Below are 2,382 nucleotides of genomic sequence, written 5' to 3' on the forward strand. Positions count from 1 at the left end.
CAGCCCGGGTCTGTCTGCTGGGATGTTGTATCCCTCTCAGCCCGGGTCTGTCTGCTGGGATGTTGTATCCCTCTCAGCCCGGGTCTGTCTGCTGGGATGTTGTATCCCTCTCAGCCCGGGTGTTCCTCACAGGCAGGGTTTTGAAGACTGTCTCCTAATTTACCTAAATTGTATTGAGGAGGGTGTGAAAAATACCTTCATGAACCAAGAAAAGGTGTGTGTGTGTTTGGTTTTGTGGGCTGTGACGGTGTGCCGTGTGTGTTTCAGGACCGGTCTGTTCACGCCCGACATGGCCTTTGAGAGCATCGTGAAGAAACAGATCAAACGTCTGAAGGAGCCCTCTCTACACGCCGTCGACCTGGTCGTCACGGAACTCTCCAACGTTGTCCGCAAGTGTTCGGAGAAGGTAAGTCATACTCGCTAACCAATAGACATGTGTTCAGAGAAGGTAAGTCACACTCGCTGACCAATAGACATGTGCTCAGAGAAGGTAAGTCACACTTGCTGACCAATAGACATGTGTTCAGAGGAGGTAAGTCACACACGCTGACCAATAGACAAGTGTTCAGAGAAGATAAGTTCTCACACGCTGACCAATAGACTGTGGGTGGTTGGTGAGTAAGCAAATGCTCAGAGAAGGTAATGAGACAATTTCTGCAACAAGAGATTGTCATTTTTGTAACTAGAGAATGTCGTTTCTGTCACTAGAAATTGTCATCATAGTAAAAAGAAAAATTGCTTTGTTTGTTTCCAGTTTGGCCTGAGAGATTCACTGAAGGTTGTTTTAACAGGGCTTAAACGACAGATGATTGAAACATTCCCATTGGTACAAAGAAAGGAATTTTTATACGTCTTTGCTGCTGTCAGTCGGATCAAAGAAAGGGAAAGTTGATGAAAGTTATAATATAATAGTAATAATGAATAGCATTTTTGCTGCGCATTTCCATTTTCTTTAAAAAATGCTCTATGCGCATTACATTAATAAAAACCTCACAATTTAAACATTAGTGGACATGTGTGTATGTAAAACATAGTACTATGTAAATATGTCTATTTATAGAAGATTTCTGTGGGAAAGTTGTTCCCCAATGTGTGGAAAGGACATCCAGACTTTGGTTTACGAGTCCTGAAGTCTAATGGAAAACTTTGTCTGTTTTCTCGCAGATGTCTCGCTACCCTCGTCTACGGGAAGAGACGGAGCGCATTGTGAGCACACGCATCAGAGAGCAGGAACAAATTGTGAAGCAGCAGATCCTGCAGTTTATTGAGATACAGCTGTCTTACATGAACACCAACCACGAGGATTTTATTGGCTTTGCTAAGTGAGTTTGGAGGCTTGTGTTACACGATTGTGTTACAGGATTGTGTTACAGGATTGGGTTACAGGATTGTGTTACAGGATTGGGTTACAGGATTGGGTTACGGGATTGGGTAACGGGATTGGGTAACAGGATTGGGTTACTGGGTGCTTTACCAGCCAGGGGGGATGGCAGACGCGAACTGTGGGGGGATCAGGACAAGTCAGACAGGAGTATATTGTGGTGGATCAGACAGGAGTATATTGTGGTGGATCAGACAGGAGTATATTGTGGTGGATCAGACAGGAGTATATTGTGGTGGATCAGGACAAGGCAGATATTACGGATCGTGTGTGTGTGCATGTTGTGTCATATTAATGGATCATGTGTGTGTGTGTATGTGTGTGTGTGTGTGTGTGTGTGTGTGTGTGTGTGTGTGTGTGTGTGTATTTGTAATATTAATGGTTAGTGTGTGTGTGTGTGTATTTGTAACATTAATGGTTAGTGTGTGTGTGTGTATTTGTAATATTAATGGTTAGTGTGTGTGTGTGTATTTGTAATATTAATGGTTTGTGTGTGTGTATTTGTAATATTAATGGTTAGTGTGTGTCTGTGTATTTTTTAATACTAATGGTTAGTGTGTGTGTGTGTATTTGTAATGTTAATGGTTAGTGTGTGTCTGTGTATTTGTAATATTAATGGTTAGTGTGTGTCTGTGTATTTGTAATATTAATGGTTAGTGTGTGTCTGTGTATTTTTTAATATTAATGGTTCGTGTGTGTGTGTGTATTTGTAATATTAATGGTTAGTGTGTGTCTGTGTATTTGTAATATTAATGGTTAGTGTGTGTCTGTGTATTTTTTAATACTAATGGTTAGTGTGTGTGTGTGTATTTGTAATGTTAATGGTTAGTGTGTGTCTGTGTATTGTAATATTAATGGTTAGTGTGTGTCTGTGTATTTGTAATATTAATGGTTAGTGTGTGTCTGTGTATTTTTTAATATTAATGGTTCGTGTGTGTGTGTGTATTTGTAATATTAATGGTTAGTGTGTGTCTGTGTATTTGTAATATTAATGGTTAGTG

The 2,382-nt window shown here is 40.4% G+C and overlaps 1 protein-coding gene across 1 annotated transcript in view; it reads left to right on the forward strand.

The window, feature by feature from the left end:
- LOC101863954 (dynamin-1) overlaps positions 1-2,382 on the forward strand; it is a gene marked incomplete at its 3' end in the record, with an annotated part of 29,215 nt that overhangs the window by 9,711 nt on the left and 17,122 nt on the right. Inside the window, 2 exon segments of the mRNA XM_013090720.2 lie at positions 268-406; positions 1,165-1,322. Coding sequence (XP_012946174.1) covers positions 268-406; positions 1,165-1,322 — 297 coding nt within the window.

Source organism: Aplysia californica, unplaced genomic scaffold (assembly GCF_000002075.1).
Source record: "Aplysia californica isolate F4 #8 unplaced genomic scaffold, AplCal3.0 scaffold01439, whole genome shotgun sequence".
Lineage (NCBI taxonomy): Eukaryota > Metazoa > Mollusca > Gastropoda > Aplysiida > Aplysiidae > Aplysia > Aplysia californica.